Source organism: Cygnus olor, chromosome 3, assembly GCF_009769625.2.
Source record: "Cygnus olor isolate bCygOlo1 chromosome 3, bCygOlo1.pri.v2, whole genome shotgun sequence".
Taxonomy (NCBI): domain Eukaryota; kingdom Metazoa; phylum Chordata; class Aves; order Anseriformes; family Anatidae; genus Cygnus; species Cygnus olor.
The window spans coordinates 230,293-252,013 of NC_049171.1; the positions used below are offsets into that span (position 1 = coordinate 230,293).

The 21,721-nt window shown below is 53.6% G+C and overlaps 2 protein-coding genes across 7 annotated transcripts in view; one reads left to right on the forward strand and one right to left on the reverse strand.

Moving 5' to 3' along the window:
• Positions 1–10,490, forward strand: part of PPM1G (protein phosphatase, Mg2+/Mn2+ dependent 1G) — a 31,420-nt gene extending 20,930 nt beyond the window's left edge. Inside the window, 19 exon segments of the mRNA XM_040552551.1 lie at positions 2,067–2,152; positions 3,345–3,401; positions 3,403–3,478; positions 4,920–4,997; positions 5,000–5,037; positions 5,039–5,078; positions 5,081–5,199; positions 5,201–5,236; positions 5,238–5,318; positions 5,320–5,349; positions 5,351–5,376; positions 5,378–5,390; positions 5,836–5,848; positions 5,851–5,972; positions 7,249–7,483; positions 8,773–8,902; positions 9,201–9,303; positions 9,756–9,840; positions 9,843–10,490. Of these exon segments, the coding sequence (XP_040408485.1) occupies positions 2,067–2,152; positions 3,345–3,401; positions 3,403–3,478; positions 4,920–4,997; positions 5,000–5,037; positions 5,039–5,078; positions 5,081–5,199; positions 5,201–5,236; positions 5,238–5,318; positions 5,320–5,349; positions 5,351–5,376; positions 5,378–5,390; positions 5,836–5,848; positions 5,851–5,972; positions 7,249–7,483; positions 8,773–8,902; positions 9,201–9,303; positions 9,756–9,840; positions 9,843–9,958 (1,484 nt within the window). The 3' untranslated portion in view covers positions 9,959–10,490.
• Positions 10,491–14,847: 4,357 nt separating this feature from the next.
• LOC121067138 (E3 ubiquitin-protein ligase RNF19B-like) lies at positions 14,848–21,694 on the reverse strand. 6 transcript variants are annotated; one of them, XM_040551260.1, is made up of 10 exons: positions 20,347–21,127; positions 19,150–19,220; positions 18,601–18,989; positions 18,074–18,264; positions 17,600–17,750; positions 16,859–17,021; positions 16,306–16,420; positions 15,978–16,115; positions 15,437–15,629; positions 14,848–15,282 (listed from the first exon to the last, which is right to left on the reverse strand). In XM_040551260.1, the coding sequence occupies exons 3-10, from the start codon at positions 18,924–18,926 to the stop codon at positions 15,123–15,125; spliced, it is 1,437 nt and encodes a 478-aa protein (XP_040407194.1). In that variant the 5' UTR covers positions 18,927–18,989; positions 19,150–19,220; positions 20,347–21,127; the 3' UTR covers positions 14,848–15,122. The 6 variants fall into 6 exon arrangements, with proteins under 6 accessions (XP_040407194.1, XP_040407192.1, XP_040407191.1 ...); XM_040551258.1 differs by adding an exon at positions 21,657–21,694 and having other exon boundaries at positions 18,601–20,435; XM_040551257.1 differs by having other exon boundaries at positions 18,601–19,220; positions 20,347–21,128.
• Between the last annotated feature and the right edge of the window lie 27 nt (positions 21,695–21,721).

The window sequence follows — 21,721 nt, forward strand, 5'->3', positions numbered from 1 at the left end:
GTGGTGGCTGTCCCACATCACCTCCTTGTCTTGCATGTGCATTAACATTGCTTCCAGGAGGATCTGTTCCATGATCTTCCCAGGCACAGGTGAGGCTCACCGGTCCTCTAGTTCCCCAGGTCTTCCTTTCAACCCTTTTTTTAAAAGTGGGAGTGATGTTTCCTTTTTTCCAGTCACCAGGGACTTCACCTGACTGCCAGGACTTTTCAAAATGGGCTAGAGAGAGGCTCGGCAACTCCATCAGCCAGTTCCCTGGGGACCCTGGGAGGCATGGCATCGGGCCCCACAGACTTGTACTCGTTCAGCTCATCAGGTGGTCTCCAACCTGCTCTTTGCTTACAGCGGGAGGGACTCGGCTCCCCCAGCCCTCATCTTCAGGTTCAGGGAAACAGAGACGTGTGAGGCCTGACTGGCGGTGAAGGCTGAGGCAAAGAAGTTGTTGAGTACCTCAACCTTCTCCATGTCTCTCGTTACCGGTTCTCTGCCATTTATCAGCAGGGGTACACTCTCCTTGGCCTTTCTTTGCTGGCCAATGTACCTAGAGAATCCCCTCTTGGTTTTGTTTTGTTTTGTTGTTTGTTTTTTTTTTTTGTGTCCCTTGCCAAGCTCAGTTCCATCCGTGCCTTGTCTTTACTGATCCCATCCCTGCACATCTGGACAGCTTCCCTGTACCTCATCCCTGGCCACGTGTCTCTGCTACCACTGCCTGTGCATTTCCTTCTCGCATCTCAGTTTGACCAGCAGGTCCTTGCACAGCCATCCCAGTTTTTCTGCCTTCCCCATGTAAGAAAGCGAGCAGGAGGATGTAGAGTTCTTGTGCTCTAAGAAAAACATCGTTAAAAGAGTTGCCAGCTGTGTTCAGCTCCTTTTTCCCTAAGGTCAGTGTTCCAGGGGATCTTGTCTGCTAGATCTTTAAACAGCTGGAAATTTGGTCTTCAAAAGTTCAGGTTCTTTGCATCTTATATTCAAGCCTAAATTACTGGATTTACAACTTGCACTATTCTTTCTGGTCCCCGTTGCTGATCCAAACTACAGAAATTCAGGATCCCTCATGCCATTTAATGTTCTTCCTTATTAGCACCTTCATGATCACACAAAATGTCTACTGTGCTCTGTTGCATACTTGACAGTAAATGGCTTGAAGCTGCAACAGGCGTGGTTCAGGCTGCATATCAGGAAAAGGTTCTTCACTGAGAGTGGTCGGGTACTGGAACAGGCTCCCCAGGAAAGTGGTCATGGCACCAAGCCTGCTGGAGTTCAAGAAAACTTCTGGACAATACTCTCAGACACATGGTCTGATTTTTTTGGGTGGTCCTTTGGAGACCCAGGAGTTGGACTCGATGATCCTTGTGGGTCCCTTCCAACCTGGAATATTTTTGACAGTATTAATTACTAAGCTGCTGGAGTGTTTTCAGCTTCCAAATTTTTTTTCAGCGGCTCTAGGAGTGAATGCTTGATTTATGTTGTTGACTTTTGATCTGAGTTATCCTCTGTGCTCTCAGCAACCTGGTGTTCTGGCCACCTTTTATTCAGTCATGCATGCACACGCCTTCCTGTACCAAGGTGACTGTTCTGCTGATCGGGACCCCCATCTTTTCCGAAAGGCTCATCTCAAGGCTGTGACATTGTTTTTTTGTTGGTCTAGAACATACACTAGAATACATAATGCTCACTTTTTGTGTGGCTCATCATGTGTCAGTAATTCTCTGAGAGCTTGTTTATACTTGCGTGTACATGCAAAAAATGGAGCCTCTAAGTAGAATGGGTCTAAACAGTTGGCTTAATGGCCAAAATGAGCTTTTCAGGAAGTTTATAGCATTGGCTAAACCTGATGGGTGAGAACTCATTGAGGTTTCCCAGGGGTCATCAGCAAATCCTGCTGTTCTGGAGGTGCAGCCTTCTGGGAAGCGTACATGAGATCCACAGCAGTCTGCTGCTGCATGATTTTTCCATGTCTGGATTAGTCCTGGTTTGTGTCCCAAGATTTGCCTCAGGAATTCAGTTGCTTAAGAATATATTTACTTCTGGGAGGACCACCCTCTTTAAATGATTGTGCTCTCTTTCAGGAGAAGAAGTTGCACTGTACTGTGCCAAGTATCTCCCTGAGATAATCAAAGACCAGAAGCGCTATAAGGAAGGCAAATTGCAAAAGGTAAGAATACGGCACTGCCCTGGAACCAAGTGTAAGCACCAGTGCAGAAAAGAGCCCTTGTTAGGTACCTAGTACTTAAATACTTCCCCATTCTTCCAAGATCCGTCTGTCCGGTCTTCCAAGGGTATCTCCGTTTCTCTTTCCCTCCTTGTTTCTAGTTTATACCAGCTGTTGATGTATTTTCAAAGATAAACCTTCTGTTCCATCTTTCTCTTTTTTTTCTTTTTTTTTTTAATTTTCAGACTCATTCCAGTCAAGGTAGTGAATTGGTTTTTTTGAGTGTAGTTTTTCTGGGTGGTGGTTGTTGTTTGGGGACAGGGATAGTTTTTGGCAGAGGTGGAAGGTAGAACAAATCAGGGTTGTTTGTGTCTTGCTTCTGCCAAATGCTCTCTCTCTATATTGTTATCTCTCCCTCATAGCAATAACACCTGGTCTAACATCAGGTATCCCCAGAGTTGGTGCTGGATTGTCAGCAGTGTGGGTGGAGGGGAAGGCAGTCACTCCAGAAACTTCCATCTAGATCTAGTCTGAGGGATAGCCTACAAAGCAAACTCAAATCAATTTGTGGCTCTTGCTCTATGGCCAAGACACCCAAGTATTATGCTTTGCTGATTCCACGCTGGATGTGTTCACTGACTGCAGTCAGCCTGTCTGCTAAGCAGGGGAGCCTGCTTGCTGAACCATTCCTCATAATGGCGGCGAAATGCTATCCTGTCCTCAGGTCTCCTGTAGACTTCAGGAAGGCCTTTAACACCCGTCTCCCATATGGATCCTTATAGACAAGCTGTTGATTTATGGGCTGCATGGTGCAGACCACTAAGGTGCACTGAAATTGGCTGAACAGCCAGAGCCGTGTCCCTGGGTGCTGGCTCTGAATTGGCCCTGATTGACTGGGGGGGGGGGGGGGGTGGTGACCAGATGGACCCCAGAGGATGCCACCAGCCTTGACCAGTTTGGGCTCCAATTCTGTATGGTTCGTTTTGGAAGAGTCTTGATCGCCAGCAGGTATGTGACATCATAGAATATTCCAAGTGAAAGGGACCGACAAGGATCTCAAGTCTAACTACTGGCTCCATGCAGGACCACCCAAAAATCAAACCATATTTCTGAGAGGATTTTCCAAAAGCTTCCTGAACTGCCAGTAGGCAGAAGATGAAATTATGCACACTCTTATGTCTGTGTTCATATCTAGGCCCTGGAAGATGCTTTCTTAGCCATAGATGCCAAGCTCACCACTGAGGAGGTGATTAAAGGAGCTCTCTCAGATGGCTGGGCGACCCCAAGATGATGAAGAGGAAAAGGAGAAAGTTGCTGATGAAGATGATGGTAAGTCAGATGCCACTGAATAGGTAAGACTGCAGCTCCAGGCCAGGGGACCTGAGAGATATTGGACCAGCGCTCTTCCATTACAGAAGGTTCGCTTCTCCAAATTAGCCAGTTCAATTTCAGCTGGAGCTGCCACCTCTCGGTACTGTCCTCTTGCTTTGAGCAGGTGCTAGGGGTATTTTGATTCATTAGTAGCTTAATCGTATGGATAGCAAAACAGCCTGTCAGAGGCTTTCCATAGGATATCCTCTACGGGGTGCAAGCTGTCTAGGATGTGTCAGAAATCCTTGAGCTGGGAAGTGGGCTAAGTTATAAAAATTAAATGGTGTATGTCTGATGCTAAGCTCTGTCAGGCTGGCAGCAGACAGACTACAGGCAGGATTGAATTAGATTCTTGTCTCTTTCAGTAGTTCTTTCTTACAAAGAAGCGAATATGCTTTTTCCATGAGCAAGTAGTTGCCAGATCATGAAGCCAGATAGAAAGGGAATCCCAGGGTAGAATCCTGTGCTGCTCTTGGCTGAATAGCTTGTGACTAACCTTGAAGCAGATAAAAAGCTGTAAATCACTGTGACAGTGTGTTGAACTGAAAATGCTGAGTTTGGTTGGGTTCTTGTTCCACCAGCTGACAGGGGCGAAGGGTTTTTTTTGTATGGTGTTTTTTTTTCATTTTTGTCCTATACTTTAAGGACTATTTGGGATATTTCCGTTTATTTTCCTTTTGACATTAATCAGCAAAGAATAGGATAACCAGGGGGATGTCAACAAGGAAATGATGGAAGTTATCTAATACCAGTGGAGTTCTGGTCCTTGGCTGATAGTTTAGGGAGTCATCCTATTTTCTGTCTAGTGGTCCTGCGTACCTAAAGCTATTTTATATATCTGATTGCAAGTGTCTAGATTGCAAAAGGATCCCAAGCAGTTGCATAAGGCCTATGGAGCAAATGCTTTAATGAAATTTCTTGTTCATGTTGCAGTGTTAATGAACAAATCTGCACATGAAGTGGTCTATCTGCTCTGCAACAGCTTCACTTGAGCCTGCACTGGTGAAATATGACTCTTAACCCTCCAACCTCAACGTCTTATTTAAATGCTTCTGTGCTGCCTACAAGTCAGCAAGATGCATCAGTGGCCTGAGTGCACTGTACTAACTTGCAGACTGCTTGCCTTGCAGTGGATAGAAGACCTTTCTCTGCCATTTGCATATTGTTCATGCTGCAGCGCTTGGAAGCTGTGGGACAGTTGGCAGGCCTGGCGATGTTGTCCATGCCTGGTAGTGATCAGCAAGTGAGCATTGCTGAAACATGTCCTGCAAATAGCAACCTCCAGTCAGGGCAACTCACTGCTGAACCCAGTGTGCGTTGCACAGCTGCTGCTATGGTGATGTGTCTTGCTTTCTGATCCTCTTTGTCCTCACCCCCACTCCCCCTTTTACATTTTTAGTGGATAATGAGGAAGCTGCTCTTCTGCATGAAGAGCCACAATGGACCATTGAAGAGCTTCTCACACGTTATGGACAAAACGCACCAAGAACCTCAAACAAAAGTCCTTAGCTCCAGCTGGGGGAGAACGCTACAGAGGGGACAGGCAAGCAGCATGATGGGAGTCAAATATGAATGGAGAGGCTGACCCAGGGGAGCTTGTCGACCACAATGAGAGGAGAATGGGAACCAGATGGAAGAAATCACGGGTATTTCCGTCCACCTCAGACAAAGCCAACACCTGGAGGCAACAGCCCTGCTCTGCAGAAGCCTGAAGTAGGGCAAAGGTGACGAGGCCGTCACCTCTTCTACTGGGGAGGCCGGGCCCTCCTGCTCCTCTACGGGAAAGCCCCAGCGCACAAACCAAATCCAAATTTTTTGAGGACAGTGAGGGATGAGTCAGATGAGGTGAGGAAGAGGGGAAGACAGTGAGGTAGGAAACAGCACTGGGACAGAGTGGCCTTCTGGGCTGGGCAGAATGCATTGCTTGCTGTGGTACTTAAGCTGCGAGGTCTCTGGCTCATCCTGGTGTGTCTGGGAGTAGGTTTTTCAGATCATACTTTGAGTACCATCTCATGGGATATTGGGGATTGTTTAGACTCTTAAACTCTGAGGGAAACATACACTCATCTGTGCAGCCAGCCATAGTGGGATACCCATTGGTCTTCCTGCAGTGCACCATCCCTCCATTCACTGTGGTAGTTGGAAACTAGCTGCTCTGTTACGTAGCATCAGGTCTGGGGAAAAACTTACCAGTCATTTCACGTCCTCTGGGGCAAACCAAGTCTCATGTCATTACATTGGAGGGACCAGCTGTCCTGGGGAGGGCACTAAGAGTGTCCTGTGTGACTCCTGGTGGTATCTCTTGTTTCTTGTAGGAATGCAGTGAAGATGAGATGGTTACAGTAGTGAAGAGGCAGAGAATGAAGATGATGAAGATGACACTGAAGAAGCCGAGGAGGATGAGGATGAAGAGGAGGAAATGTTGTTACCAGGCATGGAGGGGAAAGAGGAGGTGCACACCTTGTTCCTGTGTTCTGCAGCATAGTGTGGAGCAAAGGGCACATGGGGAGGGGGGAGGAGGGGGCGTGTAGCAGGGGGTTATTTCCATTCAGCTGGGGATAAACATCCCTTCTGTTCTCCTGAGGCTGAACACAGCTGCTGACAGACTTTGTGAGAGACTGAGGGATAGGCATGGATCTGGGCAGCAGGTTGAGATTAGAAGAGGCTGACTCTGCTGCAGGGTTTGCTATGCTTAGAAACTGCTGGGGAGGGTTTAGCATGGAAGGGAGTGTATGACAGCAGGACTGCTACAGCTTCTAAGGTGCCAACCTTCTCTCTTTGAAGAGATGGCCTGGCTTGCAGTGAGGCGGTCTGCTTGAGCTGGTGCTGTGGTTTAAACCCGGCCAGCAGCTAGGCACCACGCAGCTGTTTGCTCACCCTCCTCCCCACCCCCACCCCCCCACACTGGGACAAGGGGAGAAAATAGGAAAAAAAAAAGTGCAAAGCTTGTGGGTTGAGCTAAATACAGTTTATTAGGACAGAAAAGAAATGAAAATAATAATGATAATAGTACTATTAATAATAATGTATACAAAGTAGTGATGCACAGTGCAATTGGTCACCACCGCCTGACCGATGCCCAGCCTATCCCCGAGTAGCAGTCCCCTCCCCCGGCCAGCCACCCCCCCATATTAATTGTTGAGCATGACATCAGGTGGTATGGAATACCCCTTTGGCCAGCTGGGGTCTGCTGTCCTAGTTCTGTCCCCTCTGTGCTCCAGATGCACCCCCAGCCTGCAGGACAACGTGAGAAGCTGAAAAGTCCTTGGCTTAGTGTAAGCACTGCTCTGCAACATTAAAACATCAGCATGTTATCAACATTATTTTCATCCTAAATTCAAAAACACAGCACCCTACCAGCTACTAGGAGGAAAATCAACTCTACCCTAGTCGAAACAAGGACAGTTGGGCTGGGGCTGGAAACTGCTGCATTAGAGCTGAGGATATAGCAGGGTGTGTTGAACACTGGAGAATCCTGAGCCCTTTGATGCTTTGTGAGGCTCGAACAAAGGTATGGCTTGACCCTGCCTCTCAGGGAACATGCTACTGCCATGTTTCATGCTTCCCTCAGCCTTTTCTCCATTGTTCTGTGTGTGCTTATGGAAAACAGGGTTGAAATGCAACACCTGAGTTTGGGACACGGCTGGGCATGTGGTGGGTAGTGCTGGTTCCTTTATGACCTGTGATAGAGCAATGGAAGGAGTCTGAGCAAAAATGTTTTCTTGCAGCCTGGCTCTGACAGTGGGACAACTGCTGTCGTGGCCCTTATCCGGGGCAAGCAGCTGATTGTGGCTAATGCGGGAGATTCTCGCTGCGTGGTGTCAGAAGGTGGCAAAGCTGTCGACATGTCATATGACCACAAACCGGAGGATGAGATAGAATTGGCCAGGATAAAGAACGCTGGCGGCAAGGTCACCATGGATGGGAGAGTGAATGGTGGTCTCAACCTCTCCAGAGCAATTGGTGAGCAAGTCCAAGTGTGTGAATGCTGGCATGCCTGGCCTCAGGGTGCTGCACTCAGGACATACGTGCTTCCAGCACTTGCCAGCCACTAAGTTTCGTAGAGTCATAGAATGGGTTGGGTTGGAAGGGACCTTAAATCCAACCCCCCTGCCATGGGCAGGGACACCTCCCACTAGATCAGGTTGCTCAAAGTCCCATCCAACTGGGCCTTGAACACTTTCAGTGAAGGGGCATCCACAACTTCTCAGGGCAACCTGTTCCAGTGCCTCACCACCCCAGAGGAAAGAATTTCTTCCTTATATCTACACTAAATCTGTCTTGTTTTAGTTTAAAGCCATTACTCTTTGTCCTATCATTTACACTCCCTGAAAAAGTTTAAGGAACAGTTTTCAATTGGTTGATGTCTAGAACGTATTCAGTATTTCACATGGTGAAATTTCAGTCTAATTAGAGAAAATAGCCATGAAAATGGCAGACGTCAGTAGAGAGAGACACCCAACACCTGCCAGGCTTCAGTGCAGGATGTGGTGTGTGAGACCTCCAAGGCTGTTGTGCCCACAGCTGGATTGTCAGAAGCCATGCCACATAAACTGTCCCCAGAAAAACAACTTGACTTTTGAATAGAGAGGATGTTTTCCTCTTTCTACTTCTATTGTTAGGAGGCTGTTGAAGGACCTTGGTGTGTTGCTTACCGAGTACCTAACTTATACCAGTTTGAGCCCACTTGTTCTGGAGTCAGACTTGTCTTTTAATTGCACAAGCTCTATTCCCCTTGCTACAATGCTTCAGGCAGCACCTAAGTATGTTTGTATGCTGACATATCTGGCCCTGGACAGCCTGAGCTTCTTGAAAATGAGCATCTATCATTATAGCAGAGCCAAGTGTTCAGGTGAGCTGCAAATCCTGCTCTAACACATGGGATAGCTCATATCCTGAGTGCTGCTGCCAGTTTTCAGCTGGTTTTGTTAGACATCATGTGCTGTTGGTCTAATATTGCCCCAGGAAGTGGGGAAGTGGCAACTGGTTTGGGGTGAGGAGATGCTGAACTGAGGAAGGCTCCTCTGTGCCTTTGTATGGTAACAGTGTGGTGGGCTCACCTAAACAGATGCCTTCGATGTGCAGCAGATTTCTCTCAATCACATGTCCCCACAGCCAGGTCTGCTCTGTGGAAGCACTGGTGCCAATTCTGTTAGGGCTGCTGTTCAGCAGAGTCCTGTTTCTCACTGTTTGGAGTAGGCAGCATTGCCAAGGCCCAGTAACAGCATAAAGTGATCTCCTCTCCACTGCAGGTGATCACTTCTACAAGCGGAACAGGAATCTGCCTCCAGAAGAACAGATGATCTCTGCCTTGCCCGACATCAAAGTGCTGACAATAAATGATGACCATGACTTCATGGTCATTGCCTGTGATGGAATCTGGTATGTAATGAGGGAGCGGTTGTGCCTCTTGGGCGTCACTACCCTGGTCATTCTCTGGAGCTGGGCTCAGGAAGTCCCAAGGGGCATGGCTTCAGCCCTTATTTTCTCAAAGAGTTAATTCTGGCTCCTGAGGAGCTGCTCTCAGATGGAGGAACATCGCAGTGTGCTGAGCTTTGAACCCTCTGTTCCTCACTATGTACTCTTGTTACCATCAGCTCCCTGCTACAGTGAAGCTATCTCAGGACAGTGTGGTATGACTGCTCCCTTTTCTAGCCCTTCTGACTTTTCCACTCTACAGGAATGTGATGAGCAGCCAGGAAGTGGTGGATTTCATCCAGTCCAAGATCACCCAAAAGGATGAGAATGGAGTCCTGAGGCCGCTCTCCTCCATTGTGGAAGAGGTAAGGTCCACAACACTCCTTCAGTTGCTTCACCATCCCTTTCAGCACACAGTGTTTCTGCATCCCAGCTTGGTGCCTGACTTCATTCCTTCTCCATCAGAACTGGTTTGTTCAGCGCTTGGGGTATCTGGCAGCACTTGGGCTGCAACGCTGGCTGGTACAGGAGCAGAGAGCCACATCTGAATTAGAATTTGGTTCCTTTGTCACCCTGACCAGTGTCTCTGACCTCTAGGTTATTGTCAAGCTGAAGGAGTTTCTGTCCGCTTTGAGAAAAACAGAGTTGCTGAGGCTGGTTCTCTGGTTTGGCTGTAAACATCGTTTGAGCCCAGCCCTTGCCATTCTGGCCTAGCAGCCCCTAACTAAGCTGCTGTCAGTTGATAGTCTGGGTCCAGTGGCATAGGTTATTCGAAGGGTGTCTGTGCACTCTGCTAACCTGTCCTGTCCCTCCTCAGCTGCTGGATCAGTGTTTGGCTCCAGACACCTCAGGGGATGGCACTGGCTGCGATAACATGACCTGCATCATTATCAGTTTTAAACCCGTAATACGCACCCACCGGCCGAAAGTGGGAAACGGAAACTGGAGGACATGGCAGCACCGGCAACACCAGCAGAGGAGAATGGCAGTGATAACAAGAAGAAGGCCAAGCTGGAATAGCAAGCCTCGCACAAGGACTTTGCTGTGCGCTCACCAGACTCTTGTTTCTTAAACATGCTGAACTCAAGACTCCAAAGTCTTGTCCTTTTTTTAGCCTTAGCAGAGGCCTTGTTTGTCAGTGTCCCGGTTGGGGGGTGGGGGGCGGGTCTGGTTAGCAAGGGCTTGTCACACTGTTCATCTGTAACCATTCCAAGAATGAGCCAAGGGCAGAACTGCACATGGGAGCAGCCACCAACCACGGCGCAGGAGCCCGCCATAGGTGGCAGCCTCTTAGCACAGAGCCCTGTGGTTAGAAGAAGGATGTTCCCTCCCCCCATCGTCTCCATGTGGTTGTTGCCATTTCTGTGCCTGTGACTTTCTGTTCAGAGGGAAGAACTTTTTCACTGTTGAGGTTTTTTAATCTGCACCCGATTATTTAAGGCCCTTTCTGTTTTATTTGTGAAACAATCTGGCTGTGGTGCTGCTGCCACACCTCATTCTGTTGTACACTTTCAATCAATACTTTTTTCAAACTAAAAGCCCAGAAAACATAGTTGTACTTCTGGTCCTTGGTTCTTTCCTGGATGTGGGGGGGGTAAGGAAGATGGGGTGAGGAGGAGGATGTCTCTCTTCCCTGGTGTCTCAGGGCACTGTGGGGGTCGTGTTTGCAGTTCACAAGAAGAAGCTGGCTTCTACTGTGCGGTTGCAGAGCCCAAGCCCCTGCTGCAGCGCTGGGCCTGCTGCCTATCCACTTAGCCTGAGATGGCTCAACTGAGGGCAGTCTGTTATGCACAGAACAGGAGAGAAGTCTCTGGAGATGGTTTCTGGTCTGCTGAATAGATGTGCCTACCAGTCACCCTCCTGAACTAACCTACCTGCAGCATGCTGCACCCCATCTAGCTGCATGCTCTCTTCAACGTCTGACAAGGCAACTCCTGCCTGCTGCTGTGCTGGGTGATATAAAGCTTCTATGGCTTGTGTCAATACCACAGCTGCTCCTGCTGAGGTGAAGTCCCTTGGCTATAAACCACTGATGGAAAGGTCAGCTGCTGTTCCCTGCTGCTGTACCCTTCACCTTCCACCTGATATGGTGGGAGCACAGATGGAGTTTACAGGCTAGGTCACCTGCCATAACATCATCCAGATGCACCAGGGTTCCAGTGTCATAGGGATGTGCCCTTTGCAATGCCTTTCACTGTAAGCTTTCCCTCTTGAAGGTGAACTTTACTCTCCTGGTCCTGGCCTGTTGTCTCAGGCTTGTGTTCTATAATTCAGTCAGCCCATGCTGCACCAGCCTGTACAGGTGTATCTTACACCATCTTTTGTGACAAGGTAAGCCCCTTCCCTGGTGGTCCTGAGCTTAAGCCCCTCTGTTAAGTACCTCTCCAGTCATGATGTGCCCAGAGCTGAACAGTTTTGGTCCCTGTATCATCAAAGCTGGGCTCCTGCAGCCCTTCTCAGGGTTGTGAATTCAGTGCCACAAGTGCACAGGCTCTGCAGTTAGACTTGTTGCTTTACCTCACTGTGTGCTCAGAAAGAAACTTTCTGGATGAACTGGTGTGGTCCCCAAGAATGGTGCTGTCCAAGCAAAGCACCAAAGGAGAGGATATTCTTCCTTTGCAAAGGTGGCTTTCTTTTCAGGGCATCTTTCGTTTGCTGCTAGATGGGCTGGTCTCGGGATCTCTCTGGTTAAGGGGCAACCAGTACTTGGTGCTTCCCTCTGTGCTGTGAATGTGTTTGCCAAGCTGCCTCCAAATTTTGAATTGTCACAGGTTGAATTGTAACAGAAACAAATAATTTCTACACTCCCAAAAGCATTTGTTGTTTCTGATGTCCCTCTAGTTTCCACACATCATTTTTAGGATGGTGAGAGTAGTGATACTGTAGAGCCCTCATGCAGAAGGGTAAATGCCTGCTGGGAGGCTGAGCCCAGAGGCGCAGGTTTGCTCAGTGGAGTTAAAACCACTTTGAATGGAGCTGGTTGGTGGCAGACTGTCTTGTTCTTGCTGAGAGGAATCAGTATCTGGAGGGCTTGGTTTTCAATTTTCTCCCTGGTCATTAAAGAAAGTTTTTAATATAAGACTTAGGGGACCCCACAGAGACTGGTTCTAAAATGATACTGGTTAGCAGTTGTTGTGGTTTAGCCTGGCTGGCAGCCAAACACCACACAGCCGTTCGCTCACCCTCCCCCCTCCCTCTCCGGGATGGGGGAGAGAAATGGGAAAGTGAAGTTGAGATAAAGACAGTTTATTAAGACAGGGAAAAGAATAACAACAACAATAATAATAATAATAATAATATAATAATAATAGTATTAATGTGTATGAAATAAGTGATGCACAATGCAATTGCTCACCACCCGTTGACCGATGCCCAGCCTATCCCTGAGCAGCCGCCCCCCCCGCCTCCACCCCGGCTAGCCACCCCTATATATTGTTCAGCATGACCCCAGATGGTATGGAATACCCCTTTGGCCAGTTTGGGTCAGCTGTCCTGGGTCTGTCCCCTCCCAGCTCCTGCTGCATCCCTAGCCTGCTTGCTAGCAGGACAGAGAGAGGCTGAAAAGTCCTTGGCTTGGTGTAAGCACTGCTCTACAACAATTAAAACATCAGCATGTTATCAGCGCTCTTCTCATTCTAATCCAAAAACATAGCACCCTGCCAGCTACTAGGAGGAAATTAACTCTGTCCTACCTGAAACCAGGACAGCAGTGATCTCACGTTAGTAATTTGTACTGAGCTGTAACTAGTTTTAGACCATTTGCTGTGTGCTCGATGTTTTGTCTTGAAAACTTTTAATCAAAATGCTTTGTGGTGTCATGTGCTGTATCAAAGGCCTTGTATATACAGTTATTTTTATTAACCTAGTGACTCCGTTAAAAGGGTAAAATCAGGCGTTTTGCTAAGACTGACCATTATGTTATGTGGTAATAGCTCATCTCCATGAATGCAAACGAGACAAGAAGCAGTGCTGAGGAGTCCTGGTCACCTCAGCAGAGCCAAGGTCCACAGGGGTTGAGAGGCAGATCTCCCCAGCATCAACAGGAGGGTTGCTGCCCACAGGGCAGGGGGTGCTGGGGATGGGGGTACGTGGGGCAGGCAGGACTGCTACAGCGTGTTTGGGGGAAGGAAGAGGGTTAGGGCGTAACCCATGGAGTCACCATCCCTGGAGGTCTTTAAAAGACGTTTAGATGTAGAGCTTAGCGATATGGTTTAGTGGAGTGCTTAGTGTTAGGTCGGAGGTTGGACTCGATGATCTTGAGGTCTCTTCCAACCTAGAAATCTGTGTCTGTGTCTGTAACAAGTGTGGGAAAAGGGCATAGAAGGGGACAGTTGTGTGTAAACAACCAAACACCACAAAGTGATCTTTTCTAGCTATTTTACTGAGTGGTCTCTTTCTTGTGGGTGGGCCTGAGTGCCAGCAAAAAGGGAGAGGTCAGAGCACATGCATACTTGGGCAGGGATGTGTGTGGCAATGTGTGATTGCTCATGACCATCAAGCTGTGCTCCCTGGTGAGCAGGCTAAGGGTTTTGAGAGCCAGGTTTTGATGTGGGCTGGGCCAGATCCTGGGTCTGACTTAAGTACTGAAGAGACCAGGAAGCCTAGGACGTTAGGTTAGGTGAAAAGCTCATCTGCGTGGACAAAGGAGGCACACAGAAATGATGGCAGGAGCAACTCGATTAGTAACCTAACCCAGCTACCCCAGGTCCATCAGAAGAGAAGTACCAGCCCATCAGAGGCCCATCTCCAAAAGTCCAGGACACAGAGGTACAATAGCAGATGGGGGAAACCACATCGCAGCCCTTGCCCAGGCCCCTCCCAGGGCTGTCCCAGGAGAGTCATCAGCCTGGTCCAGGCATGAAATCCATCACCATGAATTGTGAGGTGCTCTTGGGATCATCCTGAGAGCACAGGAGAGGGGTTGCTTCATTGTGGGGGGACACATGGAGTACAGGGAAAGAGAAGCTGGGGAGTGCACAGGATTTACTATAGGATGTGTTGGGAAGTTGGTGCAGAACATGAAAAATCACAACTGTGCTGGGGACCAGAGAGGCCCCTGAGCAGGAGTGTGAGGCCGTGTGGAGCTCCAGGGTAGCATCATGAGAGTGGGACCCTGTAACCTGTGCCACCAGCAACCAGAAAAAAAGCAGGCGCCCAGGTGCTGGGGGTTGACCTCCCTGCTGGCACCTCCTTCAGCTGGGAGAAGCCACACCATTGGCAACACAGTTTTTTGCTTCTGCTTTGGAAAAAGTGCCTATCACAAGGATCTGTAGGTTCCCCATCCTGCAGGACCCCACATGCTAAAGCATCACCCACTGCTAGCCTCCCCTGCAGCCCTGGGACCACCCTACCCCCCCCACACACACACACACACAGAGCCAGGGCAGCATGGGGCAGGCAGGGATATGAATGCAGACATGCAACATGAATCATTGTAATGAGCCTCAGCACTGCGTATGGCCTTCCACTCTTTGGGCTGCTCTGGGCTCCAGCAGCAGCTGTCCTGCACCACACTCAAAGGCACTGAAGCAGCCGGGTATGTTGCTTGGGAGCACTCAGGATCTGTGGGTGCTGTACGTGATGTACCAGGGTTGGCCCAGCTGGGGCAGGGCTCAGACCCTATCTGTTACTCAGTTTGCTGTCACAGTGCTGGCTGAGGCTCTGCAACAACATCCCACAACCTCAGCTGCCAGCCCTGTCCTGTGCTGGTCCAGCACTTCCAAGATGCAGCTTTCTGAGTTGTTTGTACAAGAGACAAGCCACATTCTTTCCCTGCTCCCTGGCCCACTTGTCCCCCATGCCTGGCTTGAAGCTCCCACTACCTGCACCGGTGCAGGGCTTGGCCTATCCTAAAGCCCCACCTGGCCTCATGCAGCACCAGTCTGGACGCAAACACAGATCAGAGCCTATGATGTTTGGAGAGTAGTTTTATTTCTCAGCAGTGAGGATGCTTTAGCCTGCCTTCAGGGAAGAGGTGTAATGAGGTGGGTACAAGGAGCAGGCAGTGCTGAGTGCACGGTGAGTGCCTGCCCAGCCTGGGGATGGAGAGGACCCAGTTCATGGGGCTGGTTATGCAATGCAGAGGGCATAGAGGTCTGCCACAGGGTATGGGATCTTTGTGTCAGTGGGAGCTGAGGTGGGTGCTCTGTCTCAAGAATCTTCCAGCTCACTGCTGCAGTCACCTTCACTCCGCTGGGATGCCCGTGACACTGTACCTGTCGCTAGTTCCTCCCAGGGAGTCTCCAGAGAGACTCTGTCCTGACAGTGCACTGCATAGGCTCTGCTCTCGGGCAGGATGTGGCACCGTTTCAATCGCCACCTCTACCTCGATGGTGATGCCTTCCCTGCAGACAAACACAGGTTAGGGCAGCAGCCCAACGGGGGAACATCGCTGAGTCCCTGTCCGGTACAGTAAGCACGGGGAAGGCTGGTAGGAAAGGACTTGCCAGTATTTCCCCCCACACACACACAGTCCCCTTCAGCATAGCAACTGCTCACCTGTAGGACACGTCCTGGCCCTCACTTAGCATGCTCCCTGTGAGGGCCACTGTGCTGGCTGACTGGCTGTCCTGCTCCTTCCGTACAGCCCTGTGGTGTGGGCTATGTCGGCTGCTGGGAAAGGAGGTGGTTGTGTCTGGGACGCCATCCTCGACCCCCCTGGGGCTGGGCAGCACTGACCACAGCTCATTCACTAGCAGAGGGAGAGAGGGGGCTAAACACTGTGTCCACAAGGACCATTCACCATCAGGAGCAGAACAGCCCACCAGGCTCCTGGCAGACAGGCACATGAACTGATCCCAGAATGCTCTGGACAGCACTCACCGTCCCCCAGGAAACCAGTCTGCAGCCTCCCAGCCACTCAGGGCAGAACAGACACAAGTCCCCAGGGAGCCCTGGAGCTGTCACAGCTGCAGAGCCACAAGACAGGACCACAGCCTGTGTGCCACACCACCACCCCCCCCCACACACACACAAATACACACACATACCCCACCACGGAGGGCACAGGCCAGGGGACAGCTGACAGTGCACGACTCACACTTGGTCAGGTTCTCCAGTTCCACCACACCAAGGTCCCCAGGCTGGCCACGGCCACCCCCACACCCGCTGCGGCTCCGACACAGTGACAGCACCACCACCCCGTAGACATAGGTGAGCATCAGGGGCACGCCAATGCCTGTGGGCAGACACGTAGCTATTGCCTAGCCCTCAGCAGCAGCCCTCGCTGTCCTTTCCCCCAGGGAAGCCCTGGTGCCCTGAGTATCAGACATTCCCCCTTGAGATGCTCCGTTGCGATGGCCCTATGCACTGGCCCCACGCTCTCCAGCACATGGGCAGTGCCCCCAGCCCTGTCCTGGTACACTTACCCACTGTGACAGCTGTTATGATGGGGGACACAAACAGAGAGAGGAGGACACTGCTGGTGACGTAGAAGCACTGCTGGCACCCTGACAAGCTGCTCCTCCGGCTCTGGCCCAGCACCTTGAGGAGAAGCGAGGCAGGTGAAGGGGCTCTGCAGAGACACAACAGCCCCCAGGCCCTGTCCCTGCTCTTCCCCACCCTGGCAGAGCTCCAGCCACCACTGCCCAGACCCCCAGTCCCTCTCCCCAGAGACAGGCAGCCATGACAGCGCTGCCAGCACAGCTCAGCTGTCCTCGGATAACACCCTGGCCCACACAGACCCACTGCCTCTGTTCACGCCCCCCAGCCCCCACCTCCCCATGTAGAGAACACCCTCCCTGGCAAAGGGTGTCGGGGTGGACAGCAGAGAGGTTCCCCACAGTGAGGGGCTGTGGGGAAAAATGGTGGCATGGAGACATGCTGTGGGCAGTGCTGAGCACTGTGTATCTGTCCAGGCCTCTGGCCATGGGCTGCCAGGCTCAGCAGAGAGCAGGACCATGGGAATCCCAGGGCCAGTACCTTCCTACCCATGTAGATGGGGAGCCCGATGGTAATGACAGGCACAGCAATGCCCGCGACGAGGGAGATCATCATAGGCGCCCCCAGCACCATGCCCAGCTGCCACAGGATCTTCCGGGTTCGTGACCAAGGCCTTTTCCCCCAGAAGGTGCATCCAGAGGGGCTGTGAGGACAGAGTGGGACTGGGCCGATGGTTCCTGCACAGAGGCAGACAGACGCCAGCACAGCCCGGCCCTAGACCTGTGACCCTCCAGAGCAGCAGAAAGCCAGGTTCCTGCACCCCACTCCTGCTGCCACCAGGGACACCTGCCTGTGGGGTGCTGACAGCCAGCCCCAGGCCCACAGCTCCGCCAGACCCAGCAGCACGGACACACTGGACATGGACAGCACTGGGGGTTGGACCCGATGATCTCTTGATGTCCCTTCCAACCCCTGTAATTCTGTGATTCTGTGACACTGCTGCTCCCCCCATCAGTGCTACAACCCACCAGCCCACCTGGCAGCACGTGGCCGTGGCTCTCTGCAGAACCTCACTGCCCCCCCATGCTCCCCAGCCCAGCCCCACAGCTCCTGGCAGGGCCCCCAGCCTGCCATCATAGCACCCCCGTGAGCCTGGCAGCAGACCCCCCCAGCTCAGCCCACTGGCATCTCCTCAGACCACCCCTCAGCTCCTGGCAGCACCCTCACACCAGCCCCCCAACACATCCCACGGCTCCCAGCGCACCACAGCCCTGCACTGACCTCAGGAAGTGCACGTCAGAGATCTCCTGCAGGCAGAGCCAGCAGAAGAGGCAGCCACACACCGTGCAGTTCATGCGGTTGCAGCTCCCATCATTGATCTTCATGATGAAAGCACTGCAGCGGGGACAGACCTTGATGTCCTCAGCCTCAACTGGCAGGGGGAAGCGAGATGGGCTGGAATGCGGGGGGAGCAGGACAGTGCCGCTCTCCCCCATCCCCTGTCCTAGGACTGCAGCCCATCCCATGGGTGCCCGGGGAGCCAGGCACCGCCAGCACAGCCGGGTCCTTCTCATCCCCAGCTCCAGCAGCTGGCGCAGAGGCTACACACCTCCATGCACAGGCAGCTGGTGGGAAACACTGGGTCACAGCTCCAGGATCCCCAGAGGCAGGAAGGCACCAGAGCACCCAGCTACGCTGCTCAGGTGTGCGCCATATCCCTGCGCTGCCTACTCCCATCCTGGACCAGGGTCTCACCATTGGCCGACTCCTCTGGGTAAACTAGCTGTGCCGAGGGGCTGGCCAGGCCGGAGGTCAGCGGTGCTGGTGCACAGGGCCCATCGGGGTGCCAGGGCTGACGGCAGTGGTAGCAGAACTCGGTGCCACATCCCTCACGCCCACAGGTGAGGCGAGGACACTCGGCGCAGCCATAGGCAATGACAGCGTAGCTGTAGGGAGAAGACAGTCAGCGTGGGGGGACCAGCAGTGCCCACAGCCCCCCCGCCACATCCCAGCATGGCACACAGTCATTCCCCTCCCTAACATTCAAACAGCTACGCAGGCTACACGGCCACAGTCAGGACCAGAACATCTCTCAGAACAGGCCCAGCACCGCAAGGAATCACGTCACAAGGGGATTGAGCCCATGAAAGGCTCACAGAACACAGGCACAATTTGCTGCACACCAGCTCCCAGCCAGCAATGCCCATCGCCTCCACCAGCGTGGGAACGGGGGATCCACACTGTGCCCTGCTCCCAGCTCCAAGCGAGGGGCCAGCAGTCACCTGCAGTCTGGCGCAGGACACCAGCGGGTGCCAGGGTCGGCCACCAGCAGCCGCCGCAGGAGGAACTCCTCGTACTTGTCACGCAGGGCGGGCTCGGCCAGGAGGCGGTGGACATCGGCAGGCTGCAGTGCGGCGGGGCAGTGCGGGCAGGCCACCTGCACGCGGCTCTCACTGACAGCGATGCGCAGGTACTGCTCCAGGCACGCCTGGCACGAGCGGTGGGCACAGGAGGCAAGGGTGGGAAAGGCCTCAGGAGGCTGGGGCAGCAGGCAGAGGGGACACTCCACCAGCTCCCCATCCTCGCCCACGGGCAGTGCGACATGCATCTCCTCAGGGTCCCCCGATTCTTGCTCCGGGTCTGGTGACGTCTCCCCACCGACATCTGGCTTCTGCCCACAGAAGCCCAGGACGTGGAGGGGCTGGGGCACCCATGCAGGTCGCTCCATGGTGGCACGTCAGGGCAGCAACCGGCTGCCATCAGGCTACGGAGGACAGCGGGGCAGTGACAACCCCGGCACGACCCCCATGGCGGGCCAAGCTGTGTCCTACCTGGGCCTTGGAGCCAGCATCCCCACAGGCAACGGCCTAACCATCTCCAGCTGCAGCCCGTGCCACTCAGCCTGCAAAGGAACTGCACGTGAGAGCGAACACGGGGTCCCTGGATGCAGGAATGAGCCCTCAGCACCCAGCAGACCCTGATGCGCTTCAGGCGCAGAAACCAAGCCGTGGCCTCACCCTCCCCACCGTGCCAGCCCTAGGGCTGTCCACACGGCTGCAGCATGTTAAAAAAAAAAGCGACAGCTCCAGGAAAAGCTGAGGGATCCGCAGCATTAGTCAGGCTCCAGACTGGCCCACAACCAGCCACTTGTCCCTCGTGGGCCCAGGGCACTGCCCTGGCACAAGCCCTGCAGCACAAGGACCTCAGCCTCCCCTTCTGTTTGTAAAATGGGCAGCTGAGCCAAGGGACCCAAGAGCCAGTTCATTCAGTGACCAGCAGTGAGATGATGACAGGAGAAATGAGGTAAATCTATCACAGTTTTCCCTCACTCAGAGTTCACATTAGTCTGGAGCCCCTCTGGACACCAGGACCAGTCAGTCCACTGCTCTCCTTGCTCTCTACACTCCAGGAATTTGCACCCCATATTTTACAACCCCATGGCACTGCTGAATCCTTCCTCCTCTAGCAGCTTCTGCTTTTTTTTTTTTTTTTTTTTTGCTTTTTTTTTTTCCCCTTTGAGCACAGCCAGATCAGCAAAAACACTGCCACTGGGAGAGGCAGGTATCAGTGATGACCCAGGTAAGAGCAAGGAGTCTGATTACATCTGCTCTGCTGGGGACACGCACGGCACGGCACTGCACTGCGGCACCCCAGGTAACAAAGTGCTTTCTAGTCAGGTGTTAACTGGAGACCCAGTGGAAACTTGACTTCAGTTTGATTTTTAAAGTCGTTAGAGAGTGAGAGGTACTGCAGGAAGAGAGCAGGGAGGGGTGTGCTCAGCCAGCGGGGAGGGCAGCATCTCGGACGACTGCTGCCATCACCACGGGCTTTGCTCGTCGGAACAGCCGGAGTCGGCACCAGAGCAGCAGCAGCAGCTGCAGCCATCCACGGTCTGACCACGACGGGACAGCCCCTGCCTGCAGTTCCCACAACTGCACCGGAACGTCCTGGCTGAACCGCTGGGGCTGCACAAGGCAAGCAAAGCACCAGCAGGGCTCTAACCAGCCCTGCCTCTGGCCCCGAGGTACCTGTCAGTGGGGAATCATCGCTGACATGGCACGACCACAGCTTCCCTGAGACTGCCACAAAGTCCAACACACGCAACTCCCTCAAGGACCTGCAGACAAATAAAAATTGTCGGTGAACGGTCTCAACTACTGTTGACTACAGTCTACTACTGCTGTAGCTACTGCCGCAGCAGCAGCTTACACACCAAGGATCACTCAGACGTGTCACAGCTCTACTAACTGAACCATGGAGAAAGCAGAACAAGTCCTGCAAAGAGGGACCAGGTCCGCTGCAGGGACCTGGATGTCAGAAGGACGAGTACGTAAGTACAGGTTTGTCCAAGTGCAGAGCAGGGATACTGTTCCCAACCACAGCAGAGGGAAAGGTGACAGCACGAGAGGGGCTGAGCCCCCCTGGAGGCAGAGGCGCCACTGGGCTGCACGAAGAGCTGTCGCAGCAGTCCCCAGGACCCAACAGGCTCCTCATGGCTCACTGGCCGCGTCCTCATCCAGCAGGCGCAGAGCACGTCCAAGCAGACCTTCAGTGGGATTTGAGCCACGCGAACAGGAGTTTTTCTGGGAAGGGCGGCTGTGAACCGAGGGATGTGCCAGCAGGAACAGCGAGCTGCCACAGAGGGGGCATCGCCCACGGCCCCTGCTGGGCGCAGCAGGCAAGGGGGCTCTGCTGCGGCCGCGGGGATGAGACCGGTAGGCCACCGGCCACGGAGGTGCCACGGCACTGCCACGGTGCCCCGCCGCCGGGGCCGCTCCTGGGCTCGCTCTGCAGCCGCCTCTCCGCTCGCGCCCGGCGGCGGGGGGCTGGGGTCCCTCCCGCTGCAGCCAGCCCCGGCAGCACGCGGGGAGCGCAGCGCTGCCGCCAGGGGGGCGCGGCAACCGCGGGGCGACTCGGGGGAAGGGAGCCACGGGGCCCCCGCTCCAGCTCCCGCCCGGCCAGCCGGCGCCCGGGGGCGTCGCTCCGGGCGGGCGGTGAGGCCCCCCGCGGACGGCGCCGGCCCGGCCCGGCGGCACAGCCCGCAGCCACGCGGCCGGGCACCAGCGGCGGCCCCGAGGGGCGGCCCCGGCACCGCCGGCACCCGGAGCGCGGCTCTGCGGGTCCCGGCGCGGGGAGCAGCGGGAGCCCCTCGGTGCCTCCCGGTGCCCCTCGGTGCCTCCCCCGCGCCCCCCCGGCCGCGGAGCTCCCGGCACCGCCGCCCGGGGCCGCCTGACCCCGCCCCAGCGCTGCCCCCGGGGCGACTCCGCGCCGCGCCGCGCCGCGCCGCCGCCTCCCGCTCCCCGCTCCCCGGCCCCGCCCGGCCCCCGCCGGCCCCCACCTGCCTCCGCCCGCCGCCCGGCCCGCGCCCGGCCGGGCCCCCCCCGCCGCATGCCGGAGGCGCGG